This window comes from Poecilia mexicana, unplaced genomic scaffold, assembly GCF_051168715.1.
Source record: "Poecilia mexicana isolate PSO_F unplaced genomic scaffold, ASM5116871v1 scaffold_1, whole genome shotgun sequence".
Taxonomy (NCBI): Eukaryota; Metazoa; Chordata; class Actinopteri; order Cyprinodontiformes; family Poeciliidae; genus Poecilia; species Poecilia mexicana.
The window spans coordinates 9,144,402-9,166,232 of NW_028263370.1; the positions used below are offsets into that span (position 1 = coordinate 9,144,402).

At 39.7% G+C, this 21,831-nt stretch overlaps 2 protein-coding genes across 3 annotated transcripts in view; one reads left to right on the forward strand and one right to left on the reverse strand.

The window, feature by feature from the left end:
• Positions 1–417: 417 nt before the first annotated feature.
• On the forward strand, positions 418–7,675 carry ppa2 (inorganic pyrophosphatase 2). 2 transcript variants are annotated; one of them, XM_014999825.2, is made up of 12 exons: positions 419–666; positions 1,884–1,948; positions 2,031–2,072; positions 2,174–2,227; positions 2,634–2,753; positions 3,156–3,242; positions 3,351–3,477; positions 5,034–5,161; positions 5,259–5,344; positions 5,428–5,497; positions 7,153–7,192; positions 7,282–7,675. In XM_014999825.2, the coding sequence occupies exons 1-12, from the start codon at positions 471–473 to the stop codon at positions 7,302–7,304; spliced, it is 1,038 nt and encodes a 345-aa protein (XP_014855311.1). In that variant the 5' UTR covers positions 419–470; the 3' UTR covers positions 7,305–7,675. The 2 variants fall into 2 exon arrangements, 1 of the variants encoding a protein (XP_014855311.1); XR_001419845.2 differs by lacking the exon at positions 5,428–5,497 and having other exon boundaries at positions 418–666; positions 5,259–5,362.
• A 110-nt stretch (positions 7,676–7,785) lies between these two features.
• tet2 (tet methylcytosine dioxygenase 2) overlaps positions 7,786–21,831 on the reverse strand; it is a 29,856-nt gene continuing 15,810 nt past the window's right edge. Inside the window, exons 2-10 of the mRNA XM_014968491.2 lie at positions 16,376–19,225; positions 16,203–16,293; positions 16,020–16,113; positions 15,713–15,921; positions 14,774–14,924; positions 14,594–14,683; positions 13,938–14,075; positions 13,230–13,584; positions 7,786–12,784 (exon numbers count right to left, since the gene is read on the reverse strand). Coding sequence (XP_014823977.2) covers positions 11,445–12,784; positions 13,230–13,584; positions 13,938–14,075; positions 14,594–14,683; positions 14,774–14,924; positions 15,713–15,921; positions 16,020–16,113; positions 16,203–16,293; positions 16,376–19,181 — 5,274 coding nt within the window. The 5' untranslated portion in view covers positions 19,182–19,225 and the 3' untranslated portion in view covers positions 7,786–11,444. The remainder of the gene's footprint in view (positions 12,785–13,229; positions 13,585–13,937; positions 14,076–14,593; positions 14,684–14,773; positions 14,925–15,712; positions 15,922–16,019; positions 16,114–16,202; positions 16,294–16,375; positions 19,226–21,831) is intronic.

Here is a 21,831-nt window from a genome sequence, read left to right on the forward strand (position 1 = left end):
TCCTCCAAGGCAAGAGTAGCCTTGTAGGATTTTTAAGGTGTAGTTGTGGCAGAAGCCCACAACGGTAATGTAAAGCGGTATTATATTATTGTTAACACTGAGCAAACACTTATAGATTACTTGGCGACTGTTCTGTTCCTGTATCCTAGCACTTTCCACTAAAATGCGCTGAGTTGCTGCCATGTGACTGGCTGAGTTGCTGTAGCAAGCCATTAAAATGTATAAAGTGATGTGTGAATTTATTTTAATTTTGCAAGCTCTTTATCGCTCGCTGTCATCGTCGTAGTCTAAAGCTGATCGTGTTGGAGAAAGGCTCTTTATTGATTGATTGATTGATTGATTGATTGATTTTACAAGATCCCTTTTACTTTGAAAATGCAACAGGAAGCTTCCCTGTTACATTTCTCGGACGCACGCGGGCAGGACGGGAAGCAGGAACTGACTGATCGGGGTGAAGTGTATATATTACAATGAGATCGCAGCTGCTCCGCTCCTCGTTCGGCTGCTTGCTGACTGTTTTCGGCCCGTTCCCCGCTTCCTGCATTAATAAAGCAGTCAGACAAACTGCAGCAGCTGTGCCACATTCGTATTATCCCAGAAAAACGATGCACTATCAAACGGAGCAGAGAGGACACCCGAATTCTCCAGACTACCGCATTTATTTTAGTAAGTTCATCTCCGCCATGATGAATGGACCCCATGTGTAGTTTGCTTTCTGTAAAGAAAACTGGCCCGGGTCTTAAATAGCCGTGGCTTCCGGTCGGGGTAAATGTTTGACCTTCCAGCTGCAGCCGCGTTTCTTTTACCATTAGAGCCAAACGTGTAAAATTAGAAAACATGTCCACAAGAACATGTGGATTCAAACGATTTACTAGTAAAAAGACAAAGTAGTGTGTGTACATGTGTAGAGCATTATTCATTATCCTGTATGCATTTTATGCTTCCCTGAGGCTGATTTAAATGAACGAGATGGCAGGCTTCTGCAGTGTCGTGCTGAGGATTTAATGCAATTAAAAACATCTGTGTCGCATTAAGAGATGCAGTACAATGGCCTATGAGAACCAGGGGATCACTAATACAAAATACTACATCTAATACATGTTTTTTCACTTAATTGGACATTATCCTACTACAGTGAAACAAATAAAGCATTCTGTTTATGATTTTAACTTATCTGTCAGGTAAATGCATTTCTGTGTTGCCCATGGGGGAAAAAATGCCCAAATTGTCTCTGCCAAAGCCAATCTGCCTTTGGTATGGAGAGACGGCTCCTCCATAACATTCAGTGAATGTCAGTCAGCTTCAGTCCAATATGTCTACTCTCAGGGCCCCAAGAGAGTGAGATTAACCAGAGACTAGCACCAACATTTGGGAGTGGAAAGGATGGAATAACCTGCCTGCAGACTGCAACCCCATTGAAATGTTTGATGAGGAATTGAATACTGATTATGGCTTGTACTTGGAACATTGTCTGACCAAGCTGGTGATCAGCAATAGCAGACGGTGGCAGGCTTTTGTGGCCGTCAACAACTCTTCCTTAAGCTACGGAGGCGACTGTTTGTTCAATAAATAAATCGTCAGCATGTCTTGTTTCTTGACTCAAAACAAAGAGTCAATAGCTGAATAGGACGTTATTGGTTTGGTAAAAGGTTTGATGTTTGCTTTGGAATATAAAGACTTTCCGACACGACAACACTGACTTATTGACAAAACACGTTCTCGCAACAAAAACGTAAATTGGGAAAACAATTTTTCATTCTTTTTGAGCTAAATTTACTCATTATGGGGTGATCTTTATGCATGCAGCTTTTTTTATTTTATTTTTTTTTACCTTATTTTCCTTTTTTTGTTGTTGCTTATTAACAAATCTGTTTATCTCCTAGAAACCTCTGATGGCAAATACATTTCACCATTCCATGATATTCCACTTATAGCTGAGTCAGAGCAGGTAACTAGCTAACAGCTGTTTGTAGTTTTTGTTGAGTGTGACATGTAAACAAGAAATGACTGTGATTTTTCTTTCCCTATAGAATGATGATGTACCAGCAAAAAAACCTAAGAGTGAAAATAAGGTATTATTATCCTGTTTAAATTCATTATCGGACTATTTTATGCAAGTGGACCATCAATGACTCGCGTTTGAGCAGTTATTGACCGTCTTACTCACTTCCAGGTGCTGTACAACATGGTGGTTGAGGTCCCTCGGTGGTCAAACGCTAAAATGGAAGTAAGCGAAAAGCTTCCCTGTGTCCTCATATATGCAGGTTATATACATTTCATTGCATGTTTTTTTTTTTTAAAGATTAAATAAAATGAAAATGACGACTAGTTTGAGGACATCACAGTTTTCTCAAACATACAACAGAGCTGTGCATAAACTAGTTTATATGCTTTCACTCTTTGATTTTATATTACAGTTAAAAGTGTTTAGCTGTATTCCTTAGCAAGATATCGAATCTTAATTTGTACAAATATTCAGCAGGATGTTAGGAATTACGATATTATTGTTGAAAATTGCAACTATAATTTGTTGGGCATTTTTGTTGCTCGTCCTTTTCCACCGCGGCCCTCATGAATCAAATGATGTCTGACAATTTTATAGATGACGGTATTTATCGCTTCTTTTTCCCCAGATTGCAACAAAGGAGCCCCTGAATCCCATCAAACAAGACGTGAAGAAGGGAAAACTCAGATACGTGGCCAACATTTTTCCTCATAAAGGATACATCTGGAACTATGGGGCACTTCCACAGGTCAGGAGAAATCTGCAGCGTTTCTCCAAGACAGATATGCTTTAAAGTGCACCGATTTTAGGTGCTTCACTTTGTCAGGTTTTATTATTTTGTGGGTCAAGTACTTTTTTTTCCCCCTATCTGTTGCAGCAAGTATTTGGTACATTGCAAAATTTTTAAGTTTTCCCACTTTAAAAGAACAGAGAAGAACTTATTTGTTACAAAATCCCCTCTGCTCCTCCTGTTTAAAGAAGAGGAGTACAATCCTTAATACGCCATCTCAACTTTGAAGCATGTGGGGAGGGAGGGAATAGTTTTAAATCCAGACATTTTGTTGTATATTTTGTTAGCTGTTGAATATTTCTGAGAAGATTTTGACTTTTTCGTGTTTTTTACTTGCTTGTGGACTTTACCTCTATAAAGACCTGGGAGGATCCCAGCCACAAAGACAAAGAAACTGACTGCTGTGGTGACAATGACCCCATTGATGTTTGTGACATCGGCACCCAGGTAAGCAGACGTCTATGTACGCTGCTACTCATCTCCATGCCTATGAAAAGAAATGTGCACTTTTGGATTCTGTATCTGATCTTTACCTGTTAAACTGTTCAACCTCAGGTTTGCTCCCCAGGTCAGGTGATCCAAGTCAAGGTTCTGGGCATCCTGGCAATGATTGATGAGGGAGAGATGGACTGGAAGGTCATCGCCATCAATGCAAATGATGAAGATGCAGAAAAGCTCAACTGTGAGTGTCATAGGCAAAAGTTCACAACAGCCATGAGGACGATTCTGGAATAAATCTGTGCTTTGCTGATCTGGAGAGCATGAGAAGATTCTCTATTGTGGAAGTTCACCTTCTATATAATAAATGAATGAATGTTTATTATTATGCCAAAGGAAAACATGGAGTCTGGTGGGATTTAGGCTAAGATGATTCAGTTTAAGATGTGAAATTCATATGTAAATTTGTCACTTAAAGACTGATATTTCAGCTGTGCACTGGCCTTTTAGATGCAGACACACAGAACAAATCACACCAAGCTGCTCAAGTCCACAACAAACTCTGACAAGATGACTGCAGATGAAGGCCAAGGGAAAAATGGGCGTGACATGTTGAGATGGCATTCTTTATGCAGTGGCTGCATCACATCTCCAGTCGGGCAGACCTGAAACACAGGAGAACGAGCTCTGTCGTGAGGAGAGCCCCTAGAGGTCAGAGACTGTAACAGCAGCCGTGTTAGGTTCTGGTTCTCTCCTCTTCCTCTTGATGATGCCCCGTGGTTTCTGTGGGGTTGATAAAGGTTGAGAACCCCTGAAGTAGGCACGAAGATCTGAGAACAGCCAGGCAGAGCCGCGCCGGATTTGCTAATGGAAAATGAATCTGGCCCGGGCGGAACGGACCGTACTGGTTAGAGGTGGTTTAGTGGAAAAGCTCCTTAACTTAAATACTGACCGTGGTTATCTCAAAGAGGACTTTGGTTGGCCCAGTGAGCAACAGTTTCAGTACTTTTTTCCTCTTATCCCACATAAGATATTTTTGACATTGCCTCCCAACTGTGTGACGGCGGCTCTTGAAGCTTTGTCTCCAGCACAGTTAATTTCTTGTCGGTATCCCCTGAACTCTTTAATAGGCTTCACAAATCCTCTCAAAGCTGCGCATTTTTCTACCACATTTTATTTTTCCATCCAAATTTTCGGATGCAGCTCTCTGAGCAGTCAACTTCTCTAACAATAACCTTTTGTGTCTTGTGAAGGGTCTCAGTGACCATCTGCATAATTGTGTATTAGTTATCCTTTGTAATCGTCTAATGCAATACGTTCATTATCGTAGTAACCGTAATTTGGGGTATTTAACAGCAGAAAGCCACAATAATCTAAATGAACTTGTTTTATTTCACAGTTCTGAATCTATTTACCAGACGTTTCATGGTTTGAATTGAAAAGCTGAATTGAATCAACTTTTTGTTCATATTCGAATATATTTATAAGCATGTTTAATACTGAATGGTAATGCAATAGCAAGCAGCACAGACGGTAACACCACATTAGCTCTCTGTACTTTAATAGTTTATAACCATTGAGTTTTCATTGTCAACATGGATTTATTGACATTCGGTGCTCTTTAAACATATTGTGTGTATTGTCAAGGCTTTGTTTTTTCTTCCACTAAGGCCAATTCTTAGAATCCCGAGAAACTTCCCTTTGCAGGTTACGTTTCATGTGTAAACAGATAAAATCCACTTTATCTGTTTCATGGAAACCCGAGTAATCTCAGACTCTGCTTTTCTCTCCTCCCCTCAGGTATAGAAGATGTTCGGAAGAGCCGACCAGGTCATTTGGAGGCTACTGTCGAGTGGTTCAGGAAATACAAGGTGCCCGATGGAAAGCCAGAGAACCAGTTTGGATTCAACGGGGAATTCAAAGACAAGGTCAGGTTTTGAGAATAAACAGAGCGCAGCAGCTGGTGGACCAGCGCGGCGGCAGCTCAGACCAAATGTGCTGAAATGGATTTCTCTCTGCCGACAGGATTTTGCAGTTGAGATCATTAAGTCCACCCATGAGCACTGGAGGGCACTTGTGCAGAAGCAAACAAATGCTGGAGGGATTGAGTGGTAAAGCAAAGCAGATGTGTATGTGCATGTGAAATGGATAAGGGAAAGTTGAACTTGCATCATTTTTTTTTTCCCCCCCTCAGCAAAAACATGTCCTGCTGTAACAGTCCTTTCCAGTTCAGCGCCGACGAGGCCAGAGCCGTCGTTCAGTCGGTGAGAGCTTCAAAAAACCGTTTACGGCAGCAGCAGTGGTAGATAGATCTGATTCTAAAAGTAACATGGAATCATCTTTGCCATAAATGTCAAATTAATTTAGTACTTTTGCTACAAAAATGAATTGTAGCTAAAGAAAGTACCTACTCTTTTCCAGAGTAGATGCTTGATGAACTATAATTAAGTGCACTAGTTTAATTAATTCATATAGGGTCAAAATTATACACACAGGTTCAAATATACAGTTTAAGTTAAAGCCTTATTCCAAATTGTATTAAATTAACTTCTTTGTACAAAATTCTACACACCCTGTTCAAAAATAAGTCATTTCATCACCTGTTTGGTTTCAGGACCACATCAAATTCAGGTTGAGCTGGACCTGTGATCTTAAACCGGGTCTAAGCTGCAGAGAAAAGTCAAACAAAGTAAAGAAAACAAATCTCTGACTCTGCAAGGAAAACATCACTCAGTCCATGATGCCGAGTCCTTTGAGAAGCTAAAGAGTTTTTGAAGTGGAGCAGATCTGAGCAATGCTAGACGCTACGAAAAATCTTTAAAATGGCACTATGCCACTGTCTGAAACTCAGACACCAATGTGGATATTGTATTTAAAATGTTATAGAACCTGTAGCTAATAAAAGCAAACTAACAAGGAGTAATTTTGTAACACATTCTTCTGAATTTTTTAAAAACTACGTTAAAAAAAATCTTGAAATTTGAGTCTGGAAAAATAGTGAATTTTAAACATATATGAACCCTGGCACTCTACCCAATCTGTGCTTTTCTAGTCCCTTTGTAGAGGCCCTCAGCTTAATGCTGCCGCTGTCATTTCTTCATAGTTGGAGCAGAGTTTTGTTGTTGCCTCTCCTTGATTGCTTCCCGCCACACTTGCTCTCAAAGCCATTAAATCCTGGGCTTCTCTGATCATGCACCTTTCACCCAAAGGCTTCCAGCTTCTCCATGTGATGCACATTTCAGCCAGCAGGTGTCTCACAGTAGAAACCTTTACAGTGTTTATGTTAAAACTTCACTGTGGCAATGACTGGTGTTAAAGCAGTTCTTCAGTTTGAAAGGTTTCAGCCTTTCTGTTTCCTGTATGTGCCTTTTTAAAAAAAAATTTCATGGAGGACGGCAGTTTGGATCCGATGATTTGATTAGTTTTGTTTCGACAATCCCAAACATACTTCCATACTGTTTTTAGAATGGCAAGAACACACTAACCTTAGGTCTCTGGGAACTCCTTAATCTTTAAGAACCCTGCAAGAAACCAGGTTAGTGACCGCAAACCAACCAATTCTATCAAAATGTCCAAACATCCAGAGAGAAAGTAGTTGATGGCTGCAAAAAGCAAGCAGTTTCTCTGCAGACATCTAACTTGACATTAGTGGTGACATATGTTGATATTTAAGCCTGTGTGTGTAATTTTAACTAGGAATGGATTAAACAAAATCAACAAATTCAAACTTTTATATTCAAGTCATGTTTTTAATAATCTTTGCGAACTGGAATAGATGATTAAGAAAATAGTTAATCCTCCAAATGAATGACATCAATACTCTTGAGAGTATGTGAACATCTGGGGTGGGGTGGGGGGAACAGTAAATCCAACTTGGAATCTAATTTAGTAATCCGCATCTCAATGATTTCACTTTCAGGCTCCTGCTTTTGGTAGTGCACATCCTGTGTCTGCAGAAGGTAAGCAGAAAATAATTTTATCTGTCAATCTCATGTTCAGTGCTTTACATTTCTGATTGCATCCTAAATTATCTTCTTGTCTCCTGCAGTGGACAAATGGCATTTCGTATGAAGTTCTAAAGTTCCCTTGGAAACATCAGATCGTCTTTAACATGAATTGAAGTATCATGTATCCTGCTGCTTTTTCTTGTATGCAGGCAGATTTATTTTTTATACGCACTTGCAGTGCCATGTCATATATAAACTGTAGGGGCCAACGAAGACATGCAACACTTGTTTTTGGGTGATGTTTTCCTTTTAAGCGATACACTAAGTTGGTTGTGCACTGGGGTATATTTGTTGGTAATACTTGGAGAAAAGTACGTACTCCCCCGAGAGCAGTGACCAGAAATTGGATTGTTTTTTCAGCGACCGACATTTTGTATACAGCAAGAATATGTTTCTAATATTGGATAAATAATTAAAAAAAGGTTCTGAACTTGGCTTCTGTGCAGCGTTTTTCATTGTCCAGTTAAAAAACTTTATTCACCTTAATAGAGTGGGGGGGGAAAAATGAAGCTATTTGCTTTAAATAAATATAAGTTTTATTAAAAAAAAAAAAAAAAAAAAAGGAACACCCACATGTCGGCAACATCAGGAATGATACAATTAACAGCTTTCGAATAAACTGCATTCAGTACATTACAATACTTACAGTATGAACAGCCAACCTCATTTTATTGTTTTAGCATACCGAACTTCGAGAGAACTTGGGCTGAAAACATTTTTTTTTTTTTCTTTTTTAGTGTCTAACTGCAAAAAGACCAAGTGTGTACAAAGTGCTGGCTTAACCTCGCTCAGTTCAGCACATAAAATGTACAGGTTAAGTCAGGAAAGTCATTCAAGTAAAGTTGACTCACTCAGAAACACTCTGAAGCATCTTCAAGTATGGCTATGCTTTAAAACCCGCTTCTGGTGCCTCGGCTTTCTCATCGACAACCTGCTACTGTAGCTGGGTCCTGTACAATGATAATCCAACCTTTTTTTTTTTCTTTAATATTATGAAGGATTCGTTTTACACAACGATTATAAACCAGAGCCTCTAAAGAACTGAGCTAGCTTCTATAACTGTAAACATTGCTGTGAAAGTGAGTATTTACAAAAAAATAAAAAATAAAACTTCCTGGATAATCCATTATCATTTTCATTTCATTCACCTTGAAAAGCTCCAGTTATTAATTTTTTTAAAATTTATTCTAAAGGTCATATATGTGGAGCCAAGGGTCTATTTGACAGAATAAAAAGAGCCTAACATGAATGTCAGTGAGTTGTACTCCTGCAATACAAATTCTTGCTATGTACAATGTAACATAATTTATTTCTTTTTTTAAACACATGTACAATTTGTTTAAATAAAACATTACTTTTTTTTTTACTACATACTTCTTTTAATAAAAAATAAATGAAGTGCTTTCAAAGAAATCAATACGTGAAAGAACTGGGGAGAGTTTTCATTAAAGTACGACTGATATTCAGTTAAATTGCCATAATTAAGTGGAAGAAATAATTAAGTTGCTCAGTGGTTATAAATGAAATGTACTAACATGCAGGCGCAAAACGTGCAGTCGCATCAATCACTGCTGTGGTCTTGCGTGCCAAAGGCAAACAGATTGCTTTAACTTAGTCATTATCTTTCCCTTTTGACAACTGAGTGCATATATGTTGATTAATTTTGAAGAAAATACCCTCTCACTAGCTAAAATAGAAATTTTGCAGGATAGCATCTGTTTTTCATTTGAACTTATGTGAAATCTATTAAACAAGAACACAGTCAGGATTCAGAACGAGTCCCCGACTGTTTAAAGGAAAAAAAAAAAAAAAAGTTTGAACACAGATTTGCGAAAGATGCACACATAATTAGTTAAAAATGTCCCTGATTTTACAGTAATGTTAAAACTTCAACTAATATTTTCAAAGCACACTGAAAGTAAAAACAAGAGCTTCCTTTTCGCCTTTTGGTGGCCTAATATTGTGAAAGTAGCACACAGACAATGACCGATATGTAATAATCCTATTGCCGAGCTAGTTTTGAGGTATACGACAGGTTTATGCTGTACATCATTTATAAGCCTTTTCATCTCGTCAAAAGTTTCACATTGTACATTTCTACTAGGCTGAGTAGCACCTTGTTGAAATTAATCAGTTGAAACCTAAAGAAACACAATGACACCCGGCATAATTTACAACATAAATCCCAAAAGTCCAATATGGGTAAATTAACTTACTGTACAAATATCACCTGTCTGTCTTAATTCGATCACAACAGCAAGTCAGCTGCCCTCTGACACTGAGCTTACCCTGTTTTGTGTTCCTCAGTGTATAAAAGCACATTTACTGAGCACCACAGACATAAAACTACATGTAATATTCACAAGCCAGGATATTTGGAGAATCTACAGTAAGGAGCTATAAAAACAGTCACAAAGAACAGCAAAGTAAACCTGCTAAAAACTAAAGAGAAAATATTTATATTTTTGTCCCCAAAATGTTTAGAATGCACCACATGAATGGCTCAATTTTACAGTATAAATAACACCAGATAGTGATAAAAGCACCAATAAGATGACACGTTAATTTTCTTTCCAGGTACTTGAACTAAGTACAAAAGATGCATCTCCATAAATTACAATATTACTGGGAACTTGAATTGTATCAATTCAAAACATGAGACTCATCAATTCATTTCGACAGTCTGACATATATCACAGTTTTCTGTTACTTCAGGTTGCTATGGCTGCCAGCAAATAGAGAAACGAAATAAAATTCATCTTCTTCTACATAAGGCCAACAAAGAAAGGTTTTTAAAACAGATATGTATATAAAATGGCTTACACAATCATGTTGTGTACTGCTGACTTGGTATCAAATAGCAATGAGTTATTTGATCTGATTTTTTTTTTTTCTTCTCTTATTTTGTTGGAGCTGCTCCAATAGCAATAAAAATAATTCTCAAAAAGTATTAAAAATGTTTTAAAAGACTATATGTCTATAAGAGTGCATAAGAAAAGCCTCACAAGCACAAATATTTATCTCAAGATAAAACTTTTACATACCACTTCATTACATGGATACATTAAATAGTGCAGCTGTAGCACCGAGAAGCACAACACAATAATTACATTTATTCAAAATGAAACCAAAAGTAAGGGGAAAGAGCAAATTAACAATCGCAAACACGCTGTTAGATTTTAAGGTTTGCTACAATCAATAGGTAAGAGCTTAAAATGATCATTAGATCTTTTATTATGATACTTGTTACAATTACTTACATAGCTGCTCCAATATTAATTGATGTAAAGTTGAGAGGAAGGAAAAAAGTTCCATTCAGTTATGATTTGAGGAGGTTTATCAAGTCAGCATAATGCAACACTGTGCTGATGCAGAAATGTATGCAAAAACCGTCAACAAAGACATACTTTAATACAGACCCAGATTTCAATATGAAAAAAAATTCTTGATTGTTTTTTATGAAGACAAGCTAAGAAGCTAATAAATTAGTTTTCATTTGCAGTAAGCCATAATCACTGAAAGCAACAGAAATAAACACTTCAGATACATCACTCTGTAATGGGCCTATTAAGTGGGTTTAACTGCTTTGCTCTGAATTACTAAAATAAATTACATTTTTGAAGGTATTCTAATTTACTGAGATGCACCTGTACATATTTGCTATACAGCATGATGAGATTGTAATTTTTCATTTAATGTCTGAAACATTAAACTCAAAAATTAAAGAAAAAAAAAGTGCTCTTAAGAAACACTGACTTCTTAAAAATGATGGAGATGCTCATGATTTCACTGTCGGTTGATTTTAGACAGTGACCAGTAGATGAACTGTGAGTCTCTTGTAGAGTGTAGTCTGGTTTTAGTGTGAAGGCATTTGAAAGTGGTGATAAGCATACTTTTCAGCACCGTGAGTCTTAGACTTTTGAAAGTCAGTGTTTTATGCAAATATTAGAAATTTTGTAAGAAAAATAAAGCCACCATTAAAAGAAACTTTGTTTTCAGCTGAAAAAGTTCCTTGTGTGTTAGACTGAAAGCACCACTGTTTTTCTGGTATTGCAAGTTACCTCAGTAGGATCAACTAGTAAAGCTCGGCTGTGTGAGAGTTGAGAAACATAGCACATTTGTTTTTCCATCGGAAGGTTGCCGATAGCGATTTGATGCATGTGGTTTGGGTTGCAGCACCTTCAAGTTCCTTAGAGGCTGTTTTCTACACAAACTGACTGTAAGGCCCTGTGACCTTGGTGAATGCATATGGAGTTGTCATGACGTGAGTATTAGTTGTGAACGATGATGACGATCCTTCCATTAGTGCCCTTATAAAACGCTTGTATGGCGGTTCTCCGGTAGCCTCTGAAGACTCCGAATGCTCCCGCTTCCCCCCCTTCTTGCTGCTCTTGCTCGGAGTCCCTTCCCCGCCATTCCTCTCGGCCTCTTCCTCCTTCTCGCGAGCCTTTTCTGCCATCTTAGCTTCCCACATGGCCAGCCCGTGCTTTGCCTCATTCAGATTCTTGTGCTGGTAGAAGACAAGGGAAATGCGTGTTGGGTGGTTGCGGTCTGGGTTTTTGAGGGGCGTTGTGGCATGCAGCTCTCGTTTTGCACACTCAATGAGTACAGAGCCATGACTTGGAGCTACAGCCACACCACCGATCTCAGGATCCAAGAAGTTGTGCTCGTTGTCTGACCACATTTCTGGTTTTTTGGGGGTTGTGGGTGTCTGAGGCGCTCCAGGCTCCGACTTAATATTGGAGGCTATCTGTCCACCATTGGGAAGACCCAACCCTGACTGTGTTTCAGGGTTTAAGCAGCCACTGCTGATTTGAGCTGGGAGCATCTGTGGATTAGGCATGGCCACGTCTGTATTAAGTTGCATAGGGAAGGAATCACGGCCTGGGATGTGTGGACTCTGAGGCAAGTATGAACTTGGGTATTCTCCAAATTGATTGGCTTTACTTACAGCAAGTGCATAATCCATGCCACCATGAACAGAGGCTCCTGTTAGGGTGTCAATGAACCGGGCATCTGAGGTTCTGTTGTTGCCAAAAGGACCATAGTGTCTCATGGGCTGAGGTGGACGCATGGCACTGTAACCATTGACTTGGAAGCCTGGTTGACTGTACCTAGATGGATAATTGAGCTCAAAGCGTTGTTGGACACCATACTGCTGCTCGGGGAAAAACGCTGGCCGCTGTTGGCGATACATGTCCAGCTGATTTTGGTTTGGTGCATAGAACTGATGGTAACTTTCAACCGCCATTCCTCCGTTACATTGGTGACCTGGTTGTGGACGATTTGGCCCATTCATGTATGAGTTTGGAAGTGAAGAGAGGAAATGGCTGGCTGGTGTTGATGGCTGAGCGGTGTACATGCTTCCTGGCTTTGGAGAGCCTGGAAAAGAGCCAGGACTGTTAGAGAACCTTGGGAGAGCAGCGTTTGGTGAGGAAGGGTAAGGGGGGTACATGCCCTGGTGCTGTGGTTGCTGAATTTGCTGCGGCATGACCCCGAGGGGGTATGATGGGTGACCTGACTGAAGGGGGGCTCCCACAGCACCTAGAAAAAAAAAAAATCTTATGAAAACAAACTGATTTCATGTGACGTTTTACCAGTCAGTCTTTTCATTAATTAAATAGTGCTGTGAAAAAGCACTATTTAATTAATTTACTGTTTTCACTTTGAGCCAAACCCTTGTTTTGGAGTTGGACTGATTGAAAGTTACTTCTACTAAATGATTATATGCAGGGACAGGTGTAAGGTTTGTTTTCATCCTGTTGACTTTAAAGATGAGGGTGAGTCTGGGTACACCACTACAACACAGGGTGGGGCATAAATACAGTGGTTAGGAACATAATTTTAATATCACAATATCAATTGCATATCGCAGTAAACCTCACATTAATCAAAAATTATTTTCAGGTCATATCACCCAACCAAATTTTAAAATCGGAGTTTCCTAAAAAAAAAAAAAAAAAAAAGTCATCATAAAATGTTACTCTACCTGTAAATGGAGTGCTCTGGACAGTGTTCTCATAAGTGCCAGCCTTAGCCTTGGCCAAAAGGGCCTTTTCTGCCTTGTCATTTGAGCTTTCCAGCATGGCATTCTTGTTGGCAGCCGCTTTTCTCGCATCCAGTTTCTTCTGCCGGCAAGACTTGGCAGGCTCTGCAAGCATGCGCACCTGACGACGGAAGGCACTGAGGACTTGAATGGCCCCTGATTTTATTTTTTCCTGTTGGCCCTCCTCACTGCCGAACTCGTCGGTGCTCGAAGCCTTGTAAAGAGGTAAGACGTGGAGCTGCTCATCTTCTGGTATCTTTCCAATTTCTCGATTATCCTCCCTCGTTAATGTGCACACCTGGGAAAAAAAGGTAGATGCCAGAGTAAGGTAAATGCAGCTTTATTCGGATTACATACAGGTGCACTTTAAATATTATATAGATTACATTTCTTTTATTTATACTATGGATATGATTCAGGATCTTTTATTTGGTATCTCAGATTTTCATTTGAAAAAAAAAGCTGCAAACTGAGAAAAAATTTCTTTCTATTTCACAATTATCCCCAACTATGTGTTGACCTATTAGCAAAAATCCCAATAAAAATATTTAGATTTATAGTTGCAACAAGAGGAGATACGACAATCCTATGGGAGCATGAATACTTTGACAAGGGAGGGTAAAAACATGTTTCCTAGGTCCCCACACTTACCACAGTGCTTCCTCCCTGCATGTTGTGGAGGTCTCTATGAGCATGGGCACAAAAATCCAAACATGCAGTCACTCCGGAAAAAGGCCGTCCCTCCTTGATCCCCAGGCGACAATCTGGGGCCCTGTGCTCATGTTCTACCTACGGACAAACACAAGAGGAAATACAAAAGCTCAAAACATTACAAAAACCCTGTCAGAAATGTAAAAAAATGTCTAATGTGTCTAATCTATGTTTAATGGTGTTTTCTTTGTGCAGATCTTATTCACACACAATCCTTCAGACGTGTAGATTCCGTCACACTATTATCAAATCTGATCCTTTTCAAGACACATGGAGCAGAAAACAAATCTTGTACACGATAACTATTCACAGTCTTTCCCACAGACAAATCAACTATAGTGCACTCTTTTTATGGTCATATTAATATTTTTTGCACCTGCTTATTTAACTAAGTGCCCTCACTAAAGTCAGAAAGTAAAAAAATTCACATTACTGAGAAATGATGGTCTAATAATAATTTAAAAGCCTGCTTGCTCTTGCTTTTTTGATCTGAGGATCAGCTATGTCTTTTATTAATGTTTATGTACATTATTTTAGTAGATAAATAGGAAATTATTTGATGTACTGAGGTTTTATAAATACCAAGATATACTCACCTGGTTTCCATAGGCTTCAGGGGCCATAATTTTATACAAAGGAGCCAGTAATGTTGCCAAATTCTGAAAACTTTTCTCAAGTTTCTCTTCCTAAAAAACAGAACGTTTAACATTAAGTTAAATATAAGTGTTTTGAATTTGGCTACAGCCATGATCCTCAACATCATTCCTATTAAATACCTCTCTGACATCATCTCCTAGTAGCTTAAACTTCCTCGGGATTTTGCTTCGGGCAAACTTGCAGCCGTTATAGTACATGCTCCAAGAGCAGCCAAAAGAGAAAGACGCGCCCTTGGCTTCAGGATTAAAGCCCTGGCATGCACAGGTCCTCCTGAAAGTGTACAGGTAACATTGACAAAACAAACTTAGCTAAAACACTTTGAATAACAGAACAGATTTACACTGTGGGAGTATATCTTGAACATAATGCGTTTCTAATATTTAAGTCTGACAGGTGTATTCAAAACAACTAAATATCAAGAAGTTATTTTATTTAAATAATCCAGTTAGAAAAATATATATGGACTCATTAAACAGTGATGTATTAAAGAGTTTATTTCTTTAATTTTGATGACTTGCAGCCAATGAAAACCCAAGATTTAGTTTGTCAGAATATTTTAATATAACACAAAATCATTAAAAAAGGTTTCTAGCACAAAGGATCAGCAGTACAGTATGTTCATGTACTGTACTGTATATGTACTCAAAACATTGAGGTTCATTTTGCATCAATTATTGCATCAGTGCAGCATGACATGGATGGTAATCTTACTGCGGCTCTGTTGAGGTGTTCATGGAGGATGTGGCTATGGTGCAAAGTCACATTTTTTAAATACTTTTTTTAATACATATAAACAGCATTTTTATAACAACTGAAGGTAACATAGTTGCTTGTTTGTGCTATAAGTAGCACTTTGTCCCGGGAAAATACGTCATACCTTAACAGAAATTAAATGTTTGAAATCTGTTTTATTGTGAATCCATATATTATGAATTTCCCTTTTTGAACAGAATAACAATTTACCCTTTCCACAATATCTTTTAAATGCACCTGTAAACTACTAAGATGTAGGTATTTAATTATAAGACACTTCTGACTACTGCAATGCTGTAACTTACTCCTCATTGAAAGCGCAGCGTCTCTGCGTATCAGCTCCGTGTTTTGTTAGAGTTTCACTGAGCTCGAGGTAAAGGCGGTCAGCCAAGCTGGGCTGGATGCCTTCCCAGACCAGAATTACAATTATGATGCAGGCAGTGTCACATCTGTGACCGGTACGTTCACGCACCAAAACCAGTAGCTTTTCCTCTACACTGGATCGCCGAATCACCTGAAACAGAGCACACACAGGTATCAGAGAACTATTTAAGGGCAGCCAATTTATCAGATTACAAATAAAATACAAAAAAATAAATAAAATCTTCATACCCATTTGGCTATGGGGCATCCTTGTGTACTTTTCCCCTCCTTGCCGGTGTAAATTACTTTCTCAATCCTGATGGCTCGCCCAGTGATGCCAGACCTTCAAAACATAAAACGTTAAGAAAAAGCAAACAGAAGTTGCAAAACATTGTCAGCTTTCCTCTAATGCTCTATTAATTTGTGGATTACCTTTTCTCCATCAGCTCTCGAATGCCAGCGACAGTAGGTGCTGAGCCCAAATGAGTGTAATATGGACCTTCATCCTTCTCAATGATTTGATCTAAATTAAATAAGGCATAAAATGTTAAGAATTACAACCTAAACCATTGACCGCATTTCATCACCCACAGGGTGAGACTTACCAACACAGTGGCACGATGCGATCTCATATTGAGTTTTCATGGGGGTATCCAGAAGATTCTTTACAGGGGTATCTAACAATTTCATGGGGGAATCTATGAAATTTTTAAGGAGCTGTTCCTTCTTGGGAGTGGAGTCGAGGGTATTTTTCAAAACAGAAGCTGCTGTGGCCGTTGAGTCTGCCCCACTCATATCCATGTTGGTTGATAGTATGGTGACAGGGCCTGAGGATTCCACTTTGACTTTATTTGATGAATTAACAACGAGAGGTTTCTTCTCGAATAGATTCGAGAGCTCGTACTGCCTCAAGCTTTGTTCCATAGAGGCAATGATGTTCCCTGGCTTCCTGTCCTGAACACATAGTGACTGTTGATTTTCAGTCTTGATCTTGACCCCACCCATCCCTGCATCATGGGTCATAAACGGCTGTTCCTGCTGCCGTGAGGTGGGCAGCTCGAATCTGGGGCCGTTTTCCATTTTTACAGCTCCGAGGTTTTGTTTGGAGTCAACTGGGCTTTGAGGGAGTTGAGAAGGGCCGTGACGTTCCTGCCTTTGTAATAGACGCATGCGAAGAGCCGCATGCCTCTGAAAGTCAGCATGGGGACTTGCTGGTCCCAGAGGTAGTCGAGGTCCTGTTTGGAACTGGGCGCAAGAAGCCCTCGCCTGCTCCTCGGCTTTGGGATACATCCGTGTTCCTGACTGTTGGCTGAACAGACCCTGCGGTAGGTGAGGTTGTGACTGTGAAGAAGTCTGGGCTAAGTCCACCTGGTTGGGCTCATGGCAGTGGTTCTTAGGCTGCTGTGGTTGAAACTGTTTGAGGTTTTGGCTGCCTGAGTTTTCAAGACACTGTCTTTGATGTTGTGGCTGTTGCATCTCTGTGTTATTGTAGGTGAATGCTGATTGGTCAGTGTGTTGATGGTTGTTACTGAAAGGCTGGTCTGGTTGAGGCTGGTGTTGGCCTGGTGGAGGCTGGCTGCGAGGTCTGTAGGTGGGAGATTTGAGCTGCTGGGCTTCAAACTGCGGTGGGTGGGACAGCGGGCGTTGAAGGTGACAGTGCTGCTGTTGTGTTGTTAAAAACTCTACTGACAATATCTCCTGCAAGTCTTTGTCCTCGTGTAAGTGCTCTGGTTGCATTGGGGAGAGGTAGCAGTTAGATTGCTGATTCTGAGGGAAGTTTTTTGTCTCAGGCATTTTCTGGAGTAAATGTTGCTGCATCTGGGGTGCTTTAGAGTTGGACTGCTGCCACTCTGGGGCAGTGTTGTGCTGAACTGGAGCACATTGCATGTGAGCAGGTAGACAGTCCGGCTGTTTTTGAAGCGAGCCGTTAGACCCTCGGCCAGCGTCTGTAAAAAGTCCTTGTGTCTCCGTTTCCCTGAACCTTTGCGCTTGGTTTGGCTCTAGTATCTGGTTTTGAACTTGGGGGCTGGTGGTCTGCTGTTCTGACTGAGGCTTAGCTCTCCACATGTCTTGCTCTTTTGCCTGGGATGCTGTGCACTGCGTCGGCTGCTGCTGGGAATGTGACAGATTCCTTTCTATCCAATTAGTTTGGCTGGGAGTGGAACATGAAATGTTGACTCTTTGTTGATGTGCATCCTCCACACCGTTTACTGACACAGAGTGATTTTGCTGCTGGAGGCTGTTTCCCATTTGACCATCAGGCTGATGTTGTCGTCCAGAGTTATCCTGGAAATTCTGAGCTTGAGTCCCGTACTGGAGTCCCATGTTGGTGTCATGATACAGACCAGCTCCATTGTCATTTTGGCTGTTCTCATTTGCACCGGAATTAAGAAGAGATCCATATCCACCCGCCTCTGCAGCCTGCGTGGGATTATTGTGGTTCAGAAAAGACCTTGGGTTGTATTCCTGCTGGGTTTTTGTATATGTACCTTGAGGGTTTGTGTTGTCTGGAAAACATTGTGCCCCACTGGGATGCTGTTGTGCCCCCAGAACTATCTCTTGACCAGAGCAAGATGAAGGCTGTTGCTGTTGATTTACTCCAAAGTTACTAGAATATCCATTCACTAAATAGTTGACAGAGTTGTAGCTGTTGACGCCTTCTGCGGATGCTGCAGGCGGCTGCTGCTGCGACTCCGGCAGCCCTGAGGTTACAGCAGGGGGTTGAGCACCTTCACCAACTGAGCGTGTGGCGAGTGAGTCATTGACAGTATCCAGCTGTGATCCAGATGCTTGTGGTGCAATGGAGACTTGCTCAGGATAATACTGAGACAAGGTTTTTTCCAACAGATCACCGGGAGTACTTTCTATGGTTGAGGAAGATGATACAGCACCGTTTGGAACAGACTTATTTCGTGGTCGGCTGAAAATATCCCTGTTAGGTATGTGACAGTTTCTTATATCAAAATTAATATCAGTCTGAACAGAAGTCTGTTCCATTTCAGTTTTCTTTGTCAACTCAGAGAAGTTTTTCACAAAACTACGGCTTGAGTCACCGTTTTCTTTCATTTCACTATCTACTTTTATTTTCTTACTTTGGTGGACCGCTAAGGACTGCTCTGCGAATCCATGCTTCAACTCTCCGTTCATCTTGAAGAATCCCGGCTGGAACAATGCTTGTTCTGAAGTGGGAATGTTGCAGTTCTCTCTGTACCTCTTCATGGAGCCAGCAGCTTTGCTGGGTTCATAATGCACCACACCAGTAATCCAGCTTTCACTGTCGCTGATCTGCACAGAATCCTCCTGTGAACACCGAGCTCCATTCTGGAATTTGTGAGAATGATGGTGAGATGCTCCAAACTGTCCCAACATTAAACTTTCTTCCGCCTCATGCTTGGCCTCTTCTGTTTCCATCTGTCCTGCTCAGAGCCCATACGTCAGGCTGCCCTTTGTCCCACCTGCAGAGTAGAAAGACAGCATGAAAAGGTTACTTTGAATATTTTTCAGATGTTATTTTTCAGTCAATGTTAAACACATCATTTACACATCATTTTCAGGGATTTAGAGGTAGGGTGAGAAGCTCGACCAGTCAGCTTCTCACCCTACAGCAGAGAGCGAATGGAATGTAACTTCGAGTCAGATGAGTTGGCTTGGGCATCATTTCCAGTGTTTTGGGCACGTCCTTTTGGAAGGAGGTTCCAGACCGCCCAAACACGCTGGAGGGAATATGTCTTTTGGCATTGACAGTCTGTACACTATTGGTAACACCGGCAAAACATATTATTGGCACACGGAGTGTGTGACACTTGAAATACAAAACTTTATGAAATATTCCATCCAGCAGCTCTGCGCATTTGTGATGTTTCACATATTGATATGTGATGATGACTGCAATCTAGCATATTATGCTGCTTGAGTTGTATACCTCCTGAAAATATCAATAGACCACTGGAAAATGTATCTGAAAATACGACAGCCAGTCCATTCCAGCGTCTCCAGTGTTGAATTCTAGCATTAACATACGTCATGGAGAACTGATCAGATAATCACCTGAATCCAACAGAAACGACATGAAATCTGGGATTGAAAGTAAAGGTTTATTATCCTAACATTAATTTATGAACTTGACCCAATTTAAAACATTATTCATGTGTTAAGGTTGAATATAATGTGATGGTTATGGATTTTGGGCTATGCAGCAGTCAGTGTCTGTACCCAAGACAAATTTCAATTGGGACAACAAAGTTTATCTTATTTAAAAAATGTATTAGATTTTTTTAAGGTATGAAACACTGCATTTCTGTTATTTATAATCATTTTCTACAAATAATTGCTGAAATTGATCATTTATTTGAGAATTTAGGAAAATATTGTTGCAGCAACACAGCAAAGTGAGTAAATTCTACTTCCCTACTCCATGTAAATCTCCCTTTGTTTTGTATGTTAATCAGTAACTCTGTCAGGACGTGAACGCCAGTGTCAAGCTGCTCTAGGGGCAGCTCCGTTCCGATGGCACGCTCCGTGTTTTGCAAAGCACCAAAGAATCCAAGCAGCTCGTCACAGTTAGAGACGCCCATGTAGACCAAGAAGAAAAAATCTTTGCAAACCCAGAACAAAGCCAAGAAATCCCAGCTGTGTGTGCGTCTATCTGGGGCTTTATACAGATACACAAACACACACAGCTACCATACGGTGATTTAAACCCAAATTTACAGCAGTGCTTAATACTTGCATAATTGACAGTGTGATGTATTTTTGCTCTAAAAGTAACACAGTAAACTAAGCCAAAGATATGCTGATGAAATGACAACATTGGATCTTTCTTATAGGTCATATGTGCTTTAATCTATTTAGGCTTTCTGATAGAAATAAACACTGAACTGCAGCTTGAATTACTGCTCACAAACTGAACTCTCCAGTAAGATTTTGTTCCAGCACCAAAAGTCTGCTTCTTTGTTTCTGTGCAATTGTTTCTCTCCCTCTCTGACCGCCTTCACCTCTACCCTATAATTACATGTCAGATTCTTCTCTACTTATGCTGCCATTTATCTTTTTCTTCCTGTTCAAGTCTAATATCTAACCTAGACAATTATCAACCTTTCTACACAGTCTTGCACATAGTTTTTTTTTAGCTATAACTAGTCAGTCACATTGCATTGTACAAAGTCCAGAGTAGGAAATGAGCTTATTCATTAAAAAGTTAAAGAAAAAAACAAAGTCAGAAGGGTTATTCAGAGAAAAATGAAAAATGAAGACTGACCTCAGTAGCCTGCCTCTGTAAAGCTGTGCCACAATTTTACAGATTGTGCATCCAGTAACACAATAATATATACCGAAACATTTTAAAGTGACACCTGCTAACGTAAAGTGTGAACAGCAACACACTTTAGGTTGTCCACAATCTAAAATGTGGACTTCTTTTATTTGCATCAGCATTTTTAGTAATATAAATTTGAAACGGTCAGTAAGGCATCACCTCTTGAATATTCAGTAGACATACTCTGCGGTCAGATGGAGTGAAATGTTTTGTCTTTTGACGTGATTATGCTAAATTTAAACTGCGGTCATAACAGCTGTGTCATGTCAGTCAGCTGTCAGAAATTTAGAATTGAATCAATTCATAGTGAGATGATAGCTGTTTATCAAGATTGTCTTTCTCTGCTAATTTGATAGCAAATCATTACATGCAAACTACTTGGTTTACACCTCTTGAAACTAGAAAAAGTTGTATGCTAAACTAGTAAGAAATAGCTTTAACTGCCCATGACTTTTTTGTTGAAAGCTTAATAGTCTTTTTATATACCAATGCACTGAAGATAGACATCCATATTTTTAGTTAGAAGCATATTGTTTGCTCCATTCATACAAGTAAACATTTTTTTTTAAATCACGGTGTTTATACAAATAAAGTGCATATTACTATCTAATTCCTTTTATTCAAATGTTTGCAAACAGACGAGTTTGTCTTTCTTGCAGTTTTCTTTCATCCAGCTAAAAGCCAGTGTGCAGCACCATGTGGGATGGGGCAACACTGCATTATTTTATAACGGTGCAGCCACAGAAA